The 13,763-nt window shown below is 35.6% G+C and overlaps 3 protein-coding genes across 12 annotated transcripts; 1 reads left to right on the top strand and 2 right to left on the bottom strand.

The window, feature by feature from the left end:
* Positions 1-3,759: 3,759 nt before the first annotated feature.
* LOC105133191 (uncharacterized protein At3g49140-like) lies at positions 3,760-9,545 on the top strand. 5 transcript variants are annotated; one of them, XM_011037061.1, is made up of 10 exons: positions 3,760-4,008; positions 5,366-5,588; positions 6,299-6,401; positions 6,508-6,575; positions 7,002-7,157; positions 7,268-7,393; positions 7,609-7,950; positions 8,535-8,687; positions 8,925-9,020; positions 9,176-9,545. In XM_011037061.1, the coding sequence occupies exons 1-10, from the start codon at positions 3,890-3,892 to the stop codon at positions 9,278-9,280; spliced, it is 1,491 nt and encodes a 496-aa protein (XP_011035363.1). In that variant the 5' UTR covers positions 3,760-3,889; the 3' UTR covers positions 9,281-9,545. The 5 variants fall into 5 exon arrangements, with proteins under 5 accessions (XP_011035363.1, XP_011035362.1, XP_011035364.1 ...); XM_011037060.1 differs by having other exon boundaries at positions 5,348-5,588; XM_011037062.1 differs by having other exon boundaries at positions 3,760-4,059.
* A 108-nt stretch (positions 9,546-9,653) lies between these two features.
* LOC105133190 (NAD(P)-binding Rossmann-fold superfamily protein) lies at positions 9,654-11,118 on the bottom strand. Its single transcript, XM_011037059.1, has one exon. It carries the CDS (start codon positions 10,983-10,985, stop codon positions 9,966-9,968), a length of 1,020 nt encoding a protein of 339 aa, XP_011035361.1. The 5' UTR covers positions 10,986-11,118; the 3' UTR covers positions 9,654-9,965.
* Positions 11,119-11,686: 568 nt separating this feature from the next.
* LOC105133188 (uncharacterized) lies at positions 11,687-13,762 on the bottom strand. Of its 6 annotated transcripts, none has more exons than XM_011037055.1 (4): positions 13,479-13,751; positions 12,621-12,743; positions 12,382-12,453; positions 11,687-12,299 (listed from the first exon to the last, which is right to left on the bottom strand). In XM_011037055.1, exons 1-4 carry the CDS (start codon positions 13,532-13,534, stop codon positions 12,251-12,253), a joined length of 300 nt encoding a protein of 99 aa, XP_011035357.1. In that variant the 5' UTR covers positions 13,535-13,751; the 3' UTR covers positions 11,687-12,250. The 6 variants fall into 6 exon arrangements, 3 of the variants coding, with proteins under 3 accessions (XP_011035357.1, XP_011035355.1, XP_011035356.1); XM_011037053.1 differs by having other exon boundaries at positions 12,387-12,453; positions 13,479-13,744; XM_011037054.1 differs by having other exon boundaries at positions 12,379-12,453; positions 13,479-13,727.
* Between the last annotated feature and the right edge of the window lies 1 nt (position 13,763).

The following is a 13,763-nucleotide window of genomic DNA, read 5'->3' as shown; positions in this document are numbered from 1 at the left end:
TAGAAATTAGACTTTAAATTTTTTTCTTGTGTTTTTTTAATGAAATTATCTTAATCTAATGATCATAGTCATGAAATTTGTGAATTAGTCTAGTTTAATAAAAAAAAATTGTTGTTTGTATAATTTATTTTTGTTATTTTACTCTTTAACATTGAGTTGTTCTACAATTGAAATAGGCTAACACTGATTTCTTTTTATCTTTTCTTGTTTTTTTTTTCTTGTTATTGTTTTTTAATCATATCATTTAAATTTTCAATCTAGTGGTCTCGGATTTCTTTTCTTTTCCTTAGCATTCCTTTTTTTGATGGAAATTTTTTTGCCCAGCCTGCTGCGGATCTCGTGCCACAAATCTAGTTAAAACTAATCCCTCCCCTGTTCACAAGGATTGATAATGGGCAAGAACAAGTCCATGGAACATGGCACCCATGCTAAGAGGATTTTTTTGAATGACATTTCTTATTACGTGAGGAAACGAAGGTGGTGGTTGGGTTGCCTTTTTCAATGCCAGATGATGAAAATGGCAAACATCTGATTCAATGCTGGCCGTTTCCCCGCCTGCTTTTTTCATGCCTCTGGAATGAGAGAATTTACCTCTTGGATATACAAAAAATCGTGCACTTATCCAATAAGAAACACTGATTCTCGAGATTTACCCTGTTTTTATTGCTACTGTTATCTGTTAATCTTGCAGTACGAGTTAAGTGGCTGCGTAAGCACCCCCAAATGGCTTCCAAAGAAGAAAAAAAAACCAAAAAAAAAAAAAAAAAAGCCAATAAAACAAAACAAAGAAGATAACTAAAAGAAACGGGGCGAGTAGATACCAGTTTCCTCTGCAATTTACATGCTATAGTATGCAACGGGAACACATGGCACTAGAATCCATTATATTTTGAAGTTGCTTCCATAGTTTGCTGTGTTTAAACAAACTACTTTCGTTTTCTCCATCATGACCTCTGTTGTTCATGTTCCTGCAGTAACTTCGTAAATAAAATAGAAGTGGGTTTAATGGATGCCATTCTGATTGATCCCCTCAAGAAACACGCATGCAATGGCATATGTCAGGCCCTCTGAGAGGCAACCATCCAGGAATGGCTATTTTACAGGCATGAACATGTTTCTTGGGTTATGGCCCTTAAGTGCTCGTGGAACACAACTTCGATTGGTTTTTCAGTATCACAAATTTCAGATGTTCGAACGAGTCTTACTGGTATTGCATATACCCAAAGGCTGATTATGCTCCCACTGTAGTGAATCCTCATTTTGAGACTCACAGAGAAGAACTGTTAGCTTCAACACCAATTTCATCGTAACTTGTATCGACTTCCTTGCTGACTTCATTCACATCATGGCCACTTTCAATATCCGTGCCTGCAAAAAGCTAGAGCCTACTACTTTCACATCACAGGAAGCCTCCTCATCCTCATTTGCAACATCTTTGACGACATCGACTTCATCTTCATGGGAAGTCTCGTCATCCCCTCTTGCAAAACGGTTAACACCATCAAATTCATTGGCAGGCTTCGCTCGAATTCTAACACGCTTTCCCTCTGATGTATCGGTAAACCCATTTTGGTGGTGGGTATTTTTTTTCTTTAATTTTTAACTTTTGTCCGTCATGCCCAGCCTCTGGAAGACACTTCCCACCATGTTGACTCTCGAAACACTAGGGCGGAGACCAAGCTCCTCCATATCAGCAAATATCTGCGAGAAAGAGAGATCACATTAACATAAACAAGGTAGGCCAGACATCAAATATTATGAGCTCCTATCTAGCTAGTGCCATACGACGTTGGTTTCAAATGAAAAAGATACCGATCATCAGCGTCATATTTGAACTCATTAGAAGGTCATGTTGATTGAAATTTGTTATTGAATCAACAAGGGAAAGAAAACAAAAACGGAGGGATTAACTCAAATGTTACTTCGAAGACTTACTGCTAATCAGGTGTCGCACAAGAAAGGATTGCTCGTCACTAGCATAAAATGTGGCATAGTGTGGCTTACTCACACACCATTCCCTTATATTCACCAAAATCATATGATGATCAAGTTGAAACCTCAAGAATATATTCACAGACACCAATAAGCTGCTACATTCAATCACAAGAAGTCAATATGCTTGCATGGCAATCGTTCAATTTATCTCCAAAACTGTGCGGCATCACCCTTGTAACATAACTGAAAAAGGTAGAGCGAGATGGGACAGGATTACAAGTCTTGATCCTTGCCAGTCTGTTTGGGCTATTTCTCAGTTAAAGTACATCACCGAATCCTGGTGTTATGAACAGATTGGATATGATCAGATTAATTGGTGGTCTCACAGCACAAAAGGACATTCGACATCAGTGGTTCACTGTAACAGAATATGGAACTTAGAGACTTGCTGCTTTATAAAACCAAGTCATTAATTCTACAAAAACAAATTAAAAGTTGCAGGAAAAAAGGGATATGGCATGCCACGATAGCTAAATCTGTATATCCTCCGTAACCGCGATTTGCTGTGAGTGGATAAATCCTTGAAAAAAAATGTTTTAGAATTGAAACTAACTGAAACAAAATATATAAAAAACTGTTTATAATAAATATATAAAAAATACTAAATAAAGTTAAGCCAACACATAATATCTCATCAAACCTATAATTTAAATTATTTAATTGAAATAATCTAATTAAAAAATTATAATTTTTTTTAAAAAATATATTAATTTTTTTAAATATTGACTCGAGTGATTAAACTTGAGTGATTAAACTTCAAATATCTAATTTAAAAAAATTATAAAGTTTAATTTAAAAAAATATAATAAATAATAAAATTAAAAAAATAAATTATAATCATACATTTAAAAAAATAGCTCAAAAAGTAAAGATGAAGATTACTATAAATACTATTATTAATAAATAATATAGTCATTATTACTAATTATTTCTATTATTATTAAAATTATTATTGTTATTACTACTACTATTATTATTACCATTATCATAATTATTACTAATATTATCATTAGTTGCAATAATAACATCATTCCTATTAATATTATTATTGTTTTAATAACCAACATCACAATTATTATCACTATTATTATTATTATTTGTTATTATCACTATTATTAATAATTTTTATTATTATTATCACTATTCTTCCTCATCTTCTTCTCTCCCATAATATTATTATTATTATTATTAGGAGGAGGAGGAGGAGTATTGTTACTACCATAACACTATAACAATTATTATTATCATCATCATCATTTTATTATTATTACCACTAAATATATTTATTATAAATAATATGTTTAAAATCCAAACAAAAAAAATTAATGTTAAAAATAATAATTAATATTTCATATAATTATATTGAAGAAAAGATGACAAGCAAAGATTTTACCATGAGTACCTTAATTTTTAAGTATGAATAACCTCTCCAAGTGCTTGTCTGATGGGGTTATATTTGTACTGGGGTTTTATTGAATTTTAATTTATTTTTTTGTTTTAATTTTTTACTTTTTTTATATTTATATTTTAATTATTATATTTTTAAATAAAAAAATATTTTAAAGAACATCATACGCCAAACAGACCACAATCAACACTGAAATGCAATTAACAAGGGTATTAATATATAAAAGTTGGCTCGATGATAATAATAATAATAAAAAAAAAAAGGAAGTAGATGGAAGATTTTGTCTTTTAAAGCATATACAAGACAAAAGTAGTTAAACTAGGTAACATGTGTCCAATAAAAGGAAATGCAAGTGTATGAGCATTTGCAGAGAATCCCAACCTAGATGCTCATCCTCAAAACGGCTACCTCTTCCTTGCACCGATATTTCCAAGCTAAGCTCCGCTCCCTGACCTTGAAAGAAAAAACAGTGAGCAAACAGAAGAAATGATGATGGCCATGGCAATGATGATTGAAACCACCACAGCCGTCCGATTCGCCCCCTCTACCACTCCTGCTGCAAATTTCTGCTCCTCCTTGCCACGCAGCAGCTCTGCCATTTCTTGGTGACTTAAAAACAAAATTTAAGAGCTTTCTGCTTTTTAAGAGCTTAAAATGTGAACATTCTAGCCACATGAATTGCATCTTTGCCACTCTAGTGTGTGTTATTATCATTGATATTTGACATGCTATCTTTAATAGCTTCATTTCTTAGTTTTGGCTCCATTTTGTACTGTAAAAGCTAGAGTTTTTATAGAAATGCAATCTCTGATTAGTGGTATGGCAGTTGGTTTAGATACCCTTTTGTTCTTTCTGTACTTTTAGAGTTTTTAATGTGTTTGCTAAATAAATTATACTGCTCTCCGCCATCTGTGTGGAGTAGTATTTTTGTTCTCGATTCTATGCTTCGCTGCACTGGCTACTGTCAAGGTTAAAAAAATTTCTGTTGCATTTCAAGATAATGAAACTGGGTTTTTTAGGATTAGTGGAAATGCACCTTTTTTTTTCTCAGCTCCTCTTGTTCTTAATCTGAAGTTAAATTGGGAGTTTTGGGGTACAGAAGAAAGTAATGAACCTGGTTCTGGATTGGTTAAGCTTAGCTTATTCGTGGATCTGCGTAAAGAAAGGAAACCAAAGGCGAGACTTTTTTATGCTTAAGTTAGTATCTTTGGCAGGCTACAACGGGGAACTGGTATAAAGTGAAGGGACTGTGGGTGTGTTGATGGAGGTTATGTACGTATAAAATGGTGATGGAAGGTGAGAATTGCTGTCCTTTTGGTGGAATCCAGGAGTGAATTATGGTCATGAATTGGTTGGTTGACAGTTTATAATGGTTAGAGGGGTTATGATTGTATGAGTTAGTCTTAATCAAGGCATGAACTCAAAGGTCTTGATATATTGTAGAGATCTCAGCTCCGAAAGTGAGTAGATTTTATTTGGGCCTAGTGTCACTCAAACCTGCACTCCAACTTGTGGAGCGTGTACTTTCAAGTGTTGATTAGAGCTGGCTTTGGGCATTCACATCATAAAACAATTTGCTCAGCATTATGTTTTAGTTAAATATCATAAAATGCACTACAAAGAGGTGATTTCTCAAGTATTAGCATTTAAACTTGAAAGGTAAAGGATGTTAAGAGGAACACAAGATTTTCGTTTTTAGAATAATAAATACCACAAACTTCCTTCCAGTTTGTATGTGATCTCAAATTGTCGTATTTTGGCAAAAGATTGGAACTCCTAAATCCTGCATTACCATTTTTTACCATAAAACCGAGTACTTTACATATGCTTCTTTGGAAATGGAAAATGTTAATTTTTGTTTGCTAATGGTTCGTTGTTTTGTTCTTATTTCTTCAAATGCTTTGCAACATTGTGTAAGTAGTTGCAGATATTAAGGACAAGTAGTTATCAATATTATTGCAGGAATAAATTTCAAGGGTTAAATGGTGGTTCTTTCTTTAGAAGGAGCAGTCATTTAAAGAGTAAGACTCAAGCGTCTGCAGAGAATTTAGATTCGAACTTGGAATCTTCAGAGCAGAATGGTCAAATGCGATACCATCCATTTGAGGATATTGCAGTGTCAACATCACAAACAAGCAGTGATGCTATGCTTACACCTCAAGAAACATCTAGGACTATCGTTGAGGTATCATATTACATTTTCTAGTCATCGCTTCAACAAAGAATGACTTCTGCTGCTCCTAGCGGCTTTTCTATAATACGAGCATAACACATGCCAGTACTATGCATTATAACAACATCACTCAAGCATATGACCTTTCACCTATGCACAATATTCAAGCATCAAGCTAGAGCTTTTTGTTGAACCTCTATAATCTATATAAAGGATGGTTGCATATTAATTTCAAAATAGAAAATCTGCAAATTTTGTAGTCTCATATTTGATCTGAAGCAATGGTGATAATGCTGATAATTAGACCCTGCTGAAATGAACTTTTCAACATTGGCCATCAAAGAAGTTTTACTTTGACACTGGCATAATAATCGTAAAAGATTAACTAGGGCAAGTTATTACCTTGATTCCCTTCTGAATGTCTTTAATTACATCTTACATCGAGCAATTATCCTTCATACAGAGCTACTTTCTGACAAGTACCACCTGCTTAAACAAACAGCAGACTAGGAGATTGAGTTGGAAAGTAAGGAGAGAAAGACATCATATATGGGTTTTTTTGCAAAGCACTATATATTTGTTATCAATCCAGAGTGGATGAAATGCATTGAGTCCCTCATAAACTCAAGCCATTAGGACTTTCATTGTATGATGAACTTCATGTAAATTATTATTTTATGCCAGTTTGCAGAGCTAATGTTGCCTGTAGTGTGTTATTTCAGGCGAAAAGCAAAGCAACACTAATGTTGACTGGTGTGATAAATGATGATTTTCATGAGAACATTATCTGGCCAGACTTGCCTTATGTGACTGACGAACATGGGAGTAAGTCAAGCCCTTGAAATTCATCATTGTCTTGTATGCCAACTTTAATTTGGGTGCAGAAGTGCTGTTGCATATTGAAGTGTTAATTTGTTCTGATGCCTTGCAGATATATACTTTCAAGTGAAGAATGATGAGGACATTTTGCAAGCACTAACTACAGAAAATAATTTTGTGGTATGGAATGTCTTTTCTGGTTGGATATCCTGTGAATTACATCATATTGAGTCGATGCTAAGATTATGAAGGAGACCTATTTTTTTTGCACAAAATGTAGTGTATTATTTTTATTGCACGACCTTGTAGCTTTTCAAGAGACAAGGGGTGGCATATTAGCAATATTCTGTCTGTTTATTGCATTGATGTGCCACGTTGGTGTTCAGATGTAGAAAACCTTCTCTTTTGGTTTTGGAAACAAAGTGGTATTTTCTTAAATTCTATTTGGCCTTGTAATTTTTTAAGAGACAACTCAAAGAAGAGAATACATGCTATTAGAGGGGAAAAGAAAAGGGAAATTAATAAGCACTTAGCCAGATTTCTATGTTTGATAAAGTGGGGAACTCAAATGCCCCTTGAGTTGATGATTTTTTATGCAAAATGCAGCAAGCCATTATAGGTTTTGATGCCATGGAGATGCTCAGTGAGATGGAGTCACTGGGTACATCTGAAATTGATTTTGGGGTTGATGAAATTGATGATGAAGATAGTGATGTCGAAGATGAGGGCGATGAGGATGAGGATGATGATGACTATGATGAGGTTTGGTTTCTCTTTCTTTTCAGTCCATTCCCGCTGTTGGGTTTTAGCTTTAAAATGGAGAAGTATTTGAACAATTTTTTTCCAGGTGCATTTCTCTGTCTTGGCTGTAGGACTTGGTGGCTGTTCTTGATGATTCGGACGAGGAAGATGACTCTGACGAGGAACTTGGAGACTGGGCAAAATTAGAGACAATGCGTTCTTCTCATCCAATGTATTTTGCCAAAAAGCTGGCTCAGGTATTTGTCCATTGCACATCTTTGACCTAATGCACTTTTAGGAAGAAGCAAATTCGATTTGTTTTGTGTCAGTGTAAAATTGCATCAACGGTTGCTTTCTACTTGCAAAGTGTATTTTTTCAATTGTCATCACTATGAAATTGTGGAATGGCCATGGTTTGTAGTCTTAGCTGAGTTCTTGCATTTCTATGTTATTTCTTATTTGTTTTGCATAGGTTGCTTCAGATGATCCTATAGACTGGATGGAACAGCCTCCTGCTGGTCTAGCTATCCAGGGCCTTATTAGACCTGCCTTCATGGAAGAACACTCTGACATCCAGAGGCATATGTCTGGCAGCCAGTCTTGTGATGCTGATATAAATAAGGTTGGGAAAAGTGTAGAAGGCAAACTAGAAGAATCTGGTGTGGTAAATGGTCATGAACACAAGTCAGGATCATCTGAAGATAGTTCAATGTGGGTGGAGGAATCAGAGAAGGATAAGGTCCCAAGAAGTAGAACTTCATTTTACAAGCTGGAGATGATTAAAATTCAGCTGATTTCAGCTCATGGACACCAGGTATATAAGCATATTTTCTTACCTTTATTTGAACATTCGTTGGTTGCATATAAATTTCTTTTTATAATGGAATATGCAATACTTTCCAGAGACTCTTGCATATTGGTTGTGAGTCTGTCCTTATTCTTGTTGAAACGATGGAGTTGCTGTTGTGAACTTTAGTAAAATGATATTGTCAAGTTTTGTCACTCACTACACAAGATGTGTCCATGTATCCTGTTGCAATTAACATCACTTCTACAGTCATATTTTGATAAAAGTTCCACCTCTATTCTGTTGTTGCTTTCAGTATTACCATTTACTGTTGTCAATCAAACTTGGTTACGAACATTTTGATTACTGAACAAATTCATTGCTTACTTCAGAAAAAAGTCCCAGAGAGCTTCCTTTTATTTCCTTTGCAACAAGTTCGATGTCCACATTTAGCAGCAATTAGTGCTGGATAATCAGAGTTGGTGAAATGACAATTTTTCTTAGTTATCAATTTTTATTTCTATTTTCGCACCCTATGAATGATCAAGAAATATGCTGTTGGAACTTGTACATGCACAAGAAACTAATTCTTCTCCTCTTGTTCTGTAAAGACTATGGTCGAAGTAGAAGACTTTATGAAAGCAAAACCGGATGCAATTGCACTTTCAGCAGCCAGAATCATATCTCTAATGAAAGCTGGTGGAGAAAAGATTACACAGGCCTTTAAATCTCTGTGCTGGAGATGCAAGGGTATTCAAGTGGAGGTAACACACATAAATCTGCTTCATCAGTTAATAGTCAAAATTACACCCTGTGTAGGAAATCTTTTCAATTAACTTCAAGTTTATAATATTATGTTGAACTAGTGCCTATCTCACCTCTGTTTGCATGTTTTGCTAGGCAACCCATTGTTGAACATAACCATGCATGAAACACCACTCCAGTTTGCTGTAGCTTATTTGCAGTTCATAAATAATTAGTTTTGTTTTATCATATTGTAGGAGGCGGCAATTATTGACGTAGATTCCCTTGGATTTGATTTGAGAGTTTGTTCTGGAACACAAATCCAAACGCTGCGGTTTGCATTCAATTCACAGGTATGTGCATCTGTAAGCAATTATCAGTACCTGTTGATCAGCTGCATTTACCAATTGGTTTGTTTTTTAGTGATGCAAATGTTTTTGGCTTGCTTCAAATTGGCCTTCCTTTACTCATGACATGCTTCTTTCTCCCAACTCCATTGTTTTTGCAGGCAACTTCAGAATATAGTGCTGAAAGACAGCTGAATGACTTGCTATTCCCAAGGATCCAAAGCAGGCTGCCGAAAAAGAAACCAACTCATCGGAACGATCACTAACATAATAACATTGTTAAATGCCAGCACCCGGTTTTTTCTGGATGGTTTGTTGCATCCTTAGGTGTTGAGAACCTGTCTATTTGTTTAAAAAAAAATTCCGCAGTTCGTGATCATATGTATTTATTCAATTTTAGTAATGCCATATAAAAACAATGCTAGAATGACCATTGAGGAATCCAGTTTTCCAAGCTGCTTAAAAGAAAATTCTTGTAGTTTGTATCCTTGTCCATTTTTTTCAAGCTAGTAATTATCATTGAGAGATCCATTTTTTTCCGAGCTCCTTTTGCAATGTTGATACTTGACTCCCCAGCTGCTTTGATAGAACCAGTCAGAAGCAGGCAACTTTTGTGAGGTGAACGCGAAGACAAGTTGGTGAATGCATGTATTCAACTGTCCCCTTTTAAGATAGTGATCTAAATTGAGTCCTTGAGATCCATTACAAACAAAAAGTGAATAGCTTGTAGATTTCAAGCAACATTTCACGAGCTTCCTAAAGACAAATTGAATTCAAGTAGGAAAAAGATCATTACAGAAAACATGGGTAGATGGCAAGCAGAAAGAAGATTTCGAGTGGGAATTCCTCATTGTATTAGCATACATAGCATCCATTACCATCCATTTTTTCTAGATTTTACAGCATTGACCATCACTTTATTTCTACTAACAATTCATATACTCAATCTCATTACTTATCCTTGATGCAACTCTCATACACCAATTGTGCAGCAAGCAAATCCACAACTGCAGAACCAACAGACTTGAACACAGTGATCTCTTCAGAATTCTTTCTGCCAACTTGCTCCCCTTTGATCAACTCCACCAAAAATCCCACATCCTCTTTCTTAGTCACCCCCCTCTCAAAAGCACCTACAAGCTCCCCTGCCTCCACCAAAGCAGCCTCGTTATCGACAAACACTCTTCCTCTCCTTATTGCCTCATCATCACATTCCCTCATTGTCTCCTTGAAAGAACCCACCATATCCAAATGGGCTCCTGGCTTCAGTTTCTCACCCTTGACCAAAGGTGCATCAGCATTTGTAGCACAACTCACAATATCACCCAATCCAATAATTTCCTCCAAATTATCATTACTTTCAAAACAAACCCCATCATTTCCAATGCATTCTTTCTTCAATTTCTCAGCCAAGTCAGAAGCTTTCTTTACTGTTCTATTCCAAATTATCACCTTTTGCAAACTGGGTCTTGCAGCAAGATGAGCCTTGATCAAATGAGGTGCCAAAGCACCAGCACCAACCATCACAAGAACTTTACTATCATTCCTAGCCAATATTTTTGATGCTAGCCCAGATACACAAGAAGTTCTATAAAGGGTCAAAACAGTGCCATCCATTGAAGCCAAAGTCTGGCCAGTTGTAGAGCTAAAAAGCACATAGCTTGCATGAATTCCAGGCAAGTTTAGTGCGGAGTTTTGAGGGAAGTAGGTGACAAGCTTGACACCTATATAAGGAAGGGAGGGAGTAGACGACCAAGAGGGCATCAAAAGGAGAGAGGATGATTGTGAAAGGTCATAGCTTTGACGGATTGGAGTGTGGAGTGTGGAAGAGGTAGTGGGGAGAGATGTATGGAAGTGTTGAATTAAGGAATTGTGTGCGAGGATTGAGTGTAGAGATTCATTGGTGAGGAATATAGGTGATGTTATAATGGCGGTGGCGGTGTTATTGGCTGTGTTTGGTGTTGACGCCATGGAAATGAGAGCTGTGGAGGTATGGTGAGGAAGAGAGGGAGAAGTTGGAAATTTGGGATATCAGAATTGAAAGGAAAGAGACCAGGACTTTCGTTAAGGAATATGCGCTTTGTTTTACCAAAGAAAACCGTGAGTTTTTTATTTAGCATAGAGTAAACTGTTAACTTAACCGGTGGTATTAAACCTTTCCTGGCTTAATGAATCGATCCGGGATCTCATTTGGAGTAGGGTTTCAAAAATATCGGATAAAAATTGACTTGGTGTCACCCATTTAATCAAGCAAATTAATTTTAAACCCAGTCAAAATATATTTTAAAACATTATTATTTTCATTAAATGAATTTAACTTGTAACTCAGATCATGAATTAAGTGAATTAAGTCATGAATTGATTGAGCCAAGTTTAATAGATCATGAATTTAAATGGTCATGTTATAGAATTTGTCATTGTGATTTGTCCATCTATGGGCTGTTTACAGAGAGGAATAAAAATTAAATCCTGTTTTATGTATTTCAGTCCATAAAAATGAAAACCATGCAAAATTACCCCTGAAAGCTTTTCAATCTCTCCTATCCATATGACAATTTCTAGAAATGTACGAGGATACAAGATGATAATAGTGGGTTCTTGGGCTTCAACATTATTTTCTTGAAAAGAAAAGAGTGGCAAGTAGCCACTCACTCGTATGCTATTTCATTTTGTTTTGGAAAAAATAAAGAATTCCCATATATTGAAGGCAATGCCAAGATTCTTCCCCTTTCTGAAAGAAATTTCAAGACATTACAGAAACAGATGGCCGTGAGCATACCAGGGATTCTGCCAATAGCTGTGAATATTGACCGTGTATGCATTACAATGGCAAATGACATAAAATACAACCAAGCCCTGCTATGAGTGTAACAGTTGTTGGTAGACAATGTTTGGCCATTCATGCCCATGGGTGGCATTTCTATAAGCCAAAATTACATCAACAAACAATTCCAAGAGAAGGCAGCAAAATGACCTATCCTAATGTTATGAGTCTACAATCTTATTTATGTTGTTTTAAGGCTGTTTTGACAGAGAGAATGTTTGCTACTCATTCCAGTGGTAGCAGAACCATCCATTGCTGCATAGAAAGGAACAGGAAAATAAAGGTCTAGCAGGATTCAGCTGTTCTTTTATTCTTCATCAAAGTTAACTCAACCAGAAACCATGAAAGATTTTTCCAAAAAGTCATCAGCAGTAGGTTTCCGATCAGACATCATCCTCTCAAGAGTCTGATCTTAGTGTACTTGCAAAGAGCTTGCCGCGATTTTGATGGGAGATTGGATCCTATGACAAGAATTAAACAAATTAAGCAAACAGAATGAAATGATATTCGAGGTTGAGAAAAAAAGAGACATGATCTAACCACCAGGCGTGCTTGTCTGCAGAGAAGTTTGTCACAGCTAATTGGAGAGTATCCACTGACCAGCAAAAGATTTCCCTGATTAAAAAGTGGCAATTGTTAGAAGACAAATGAACAAGCCTTCCAATTACTTGGTTATTTCCATCAACTAGAGCAGAATGTAAGGCCTCAAATTTTCTGTTAAAAACAATTAACGAAACGAACAAACTCAGGAAGCACTATGAGGGGAAATTATCTCTTAAAACCTGAAGGGAGCCAATGGACAGCATCTCCCTTCAATTGTGAAAAGCAGCACAATTTGGGCACCATGCAAAAGGTAATTTGGCATTAAATCAACCAAGAATTTACCCCTTTCTGCGTGCAGCAAATTTACCCTTGAAATGAAAGAATCACAAAATAAGAATATAAAAAAATCTGAACATAAATTTAACTAGGTTATGGGCCAATCAACACAGCAACGGTGAGTTTCAAGGTAAATTCATATGGCTTGTATGTTGATGACACTCAGGTCACCATGGATCAGCACCTGCTGTTGACTCGGTTACAGACCCATACTTCCCAAGTTCACCCATCTATCAATGTTTATGCATCAGCCAAAAGACAGACGATGCTGTTAAGTCATCAATATCAAACTCACTTTAGGATATTGTATCTCAAAATGTCTTCAGCGAAGCATATTCTCCTTGTCTTTTTATCTTTTCATTTGCACATTAAATCAAAATTGCATGTGCTTTATTAAATCAAGGGCCATTCACATACAAGAACGAAAAGCCACAAACAAATATGGAGGAGGTCCATTTTCAAGCACATGCAGCAGCTAAGAAGAACCATACTATCTAGTAGTTCTCCTCATGACCGTAACAATTCATCGCAAATCCCAATAACCGATACCATCACTTAAAATATAGAACAAAACCCCTCCTATCTCAAATCTTTCTTTGCCCATGTAACTAAAAATAAGAAAATCCAAAATTTTTGAATTGGGTTTATCTTAAAAAGGAAAAAAAACTCAATCTTGGTCATGGATTTCAATTTTGTTTTTTTTTTTTTTTACTTGGAAAGTACTTAGATCCCATAGAAGTAAATAATTCATCAACCATAACCTTAGTAAAACGCAAAACAAGCAATTTATTGTAGTCAAAGCATGCAGGTACGCCATTGATAATGCTGGCTGTAAAGCTAAAGATTGATGGAGAGAAACTAATAAATAATAAATAGATAGAAGAGAGAACTTCACTTGCAAGTTCTTGTTGGCTGCTTAAGTGGGAAAAATGCCTTTTATATATTGGGCATGTTTGTAATTTTGTGAAAACTTGAAGGGAAAATTGTATTTTCAGAATTAACAGGTTGTTGTTTACTGATAATAAGGTGGTGTTGTTTGCTGATAA

The sequence above is a fragment of the Populus euphratica genome, unplaced genomic scaffold (genome assembly GCF_000495115.2).
Source record: "Populus euphratica unplaced genomic scaffold, PopEup_1.0 scaffold110.1, whole genome shotgun sequence".
In the NCBI taxonomy this organism is placed as follows: Eukaryota; Viridiplantae; Streptophyta; class Magnoliopsida; order Malpighiales; family Salicaceae; genus Populus; species Populus euphratica.
Note: the sequence above shows the minus strand (reverse complement) of the source record. Positions and strands in the feature narration are given on the sequence as shown.

Bases quoted from the DNA above. Each gene is read 5' to 3' on its own strand.
- LOC105133191 (XM_011037060.1), top strand. From the start codon at position 3,890: ATGATGATGGCCATGGCAATGATGATTGAAACCACCACAGCCGTCCGA. The intron at 4,009-5,347 runs GTGACTTAAAAA...AAGGACAAGTAG, and splicing joins AGCAGCTCTGCCATTTCTTG to TTATCAATATTATTGCAGGA. The intron at 9,021-9,175 runs GTATGTGCATCT...TTGTTTTTGCAG, and splicing joins GGTTTGCATTCAATTCACAG to GCAACTTCAGAATATAGTGC.
- LOC105133190 (XM_011037059.1), bottom strand. From the start codon at position 10,985: ATGGCGTCAACACCAAACACAGCCAATAACACCGCCACCGCCATTATA.
- LOC105133188 (XM_011037053.1), bottom strand. From the start codon at position 13,534: ATGGCGTACCTGCATGCTTTGACTACAATAAATTGCTTGTTTTGCGTT. The intron at 12,454-12,620 runs GTTTTAAGAGAT...CTTTTTAATCAG, and splicing joins TGTCCATTGGCTCCCTTCAG to GGAAATCTTTTGCTGGTCAG. The intron at 12,300-12,386 runs GCCTGGTGGTTA...TTCTTGTCATAG, and splicing joins ACTTCTCTGCAGACAAGCAC to GATCCAATCTCCCATCAAAA.